At 57.6% G+C, this 1737-nt stretch overlaps 1 protein-coding gene across 1 annotated transcript in view; it reads left to right on the top strand.

Annotated features, from left to right (window-relative positions):
* The first annotated feature begins 1198 nt into the window (after nt 1-1198).
* The window catches only part of Dzip1l (DAZ interacting zinc finger protein 1 like), a 10500-nt gene continuing 9961 nt past the window's right edge, over nt 1199-1737 (top strand). The window contains exon 1 of the mRNA XM_048334447.1: nt 1199-1345. Within this exon, the coding sequence (XP_048190404.1) occupies nt 1199-1345 (147 nt within the window). The remainder of the gene's footprint in view (nt 1346-1737) is intronic.

A 1737-nucleotide genomic window follows, 5' to 3' on the forward strand; every position in this document is an offset into this window, starting at 1 on the left:
TGGCCCTCCCTCCCTCCCTCCCTCCCTCCCTCTCTAAGGAAGGGTTGGCTGAAGTTGAGCCAAGTGGCCGGGTTGGCTCTGCGCTCTGCCCGCCCCCGGGGCCTGGGGTGGCCGGGAGACTTTGTTTAGTTCTGGGGAGGGGGGGGGGGTGGGAGCCAGGGCCGGGGGTGGGAGCCAGGGCCCAGGACTGGGTGGGAAGCTGCCTTCCCAGACCCTCCGTCCGGGCCTTCTCCTCGCCCGGAGTTTTCAACTGCTTGATCTCTCTGTCTCTCCTCCTTCCTTCCCTCCCTCCCTCCCTCCTCCTTCCTTCCTTCTTTCCTTCCTTCCCTTCCGGTCTTCCTCCCTCCCTCCCTCCCTTCCTTCCTTCTTTCCCTTCCGGTCTCCCTCCCTCTTTCCCTCCTTTCCTCCCTCCTTTCTCTGCCTCCTTCCTCCCTCCCTCTCTTCCTCCCTCCCCCCCTCTTTCTTTCTATTATTGTACAAGGGTTTTCATTGTGGCATTTCTATACGTATGTATGTGTGTGTGTGTGTGTGTTTGTGTGTGTGTGTTTGTAGTATTGTCACCAAATTCAGCCCATTACCCTTATTCCCTCCAGTTCAGGTGTGTGTGTGTGTGTGTGTGTGTGTGTGTGTGTGTGTGTATGCACGCATGTGCTTGTGTACATGCTGGTCCTGGGGCTTGAACTCAGGGTCCGAGCGCTGTCTCTGAGCTTTGGTGCACAAGACTAGCGCTCTACCACTTGAGCCACAGCTCCACTGCTAGCTTTTCATGGTTCATTGGAGATCAGAGTCTCACGGACGTTCCTGCCTGGGCTGGCTTCGAACTGGGATCCTCAGATCTCAGCCTCCTGAGAAGCTAGGATGACCGGCGGGAGCCACCGGTGCCTGGCTCTTGCTGTGTTTCTCTGTCTGTCTGTCTGTGCACCCGTCTGTCTCTCTCTGTGTCTCTCTGTTGCTGTCTCCATCTCTCACACATACATCCACACACACATCAGTAGATAAACACAATGAAAATGTCTCCCACACTTGCAGGGTAGAGGAGAGGCGGGCTGCTCAAGCAGCGTTTGTTTCTGTGTGTGGCGGGAAGGCTCTGTCTCTTCCCCTTGGGGGCTGCGGGGTTCCTTGCCTAGGGGATGTACCAGGAGTGTTTGCAAACTGCGGGAAGGTTGCCTTGGCAGCCGCTCCAATTAGCGCTAATGGCATGGCTGCCTCCCCCGGGCAGAGCCGGGCAGGCCCTGGGAAGTTCGCAGGCAGCCAGGGCAGGTTTGTCAACGTTTCTCTGGCAGCCCTTTCGAAAAGCGGGTGCCGACGCCTCCTCTTAGCTGCTCGGAGATGCAGCGAGGTGGTGGTATCGCCTAGATGTTAATGTAAAGGGGGGAAAAAAAAGATGAAGCCTTTGGCCAAGGGTGCGCATGTTATCCCGGACAGTTAGGTGAGGAGCGTTTGTAGTCTGCAGGGATGATGTCCTTTAGCTTAGGGGGGGCTGCGTCTGGGGGGGGGGTAGGGTGGTGCCCGGACACGGTGTGATTGGATGATACGGGGTGGGGTTTTCTTCTGGCTTTTTGTCGGTCCGAGGGCTTGAACTCAGAGCCTTGGGTACCCTCCCTGAGCTCTTTTGCTCAAGGCTAGCACTCTACCCCTTGGAAGCCGCAGCTGCACCCCCGGTTCGGGGATGGTTCATTGGAGAGAAGGGCCTCACCGACTTGCCTGCCCCGATTGGCTTTGAACTGAGATCCTCCC

The sequence above is a fragment of the Perognathus longimembris genome, chromosome 26, assembly GCF_023159225.1.
Source record: "Perognathus longimembris pacificus isolate PPM17 chromosome 26, ASM2315922v1, whole genome shotgun sequence".
Lineage (NCBI taxonomy): Eukaryota > Metazoa > Chordata > Mammalia > Rodentia > Heteromyidae > Perognathus > Perognathus longimembris.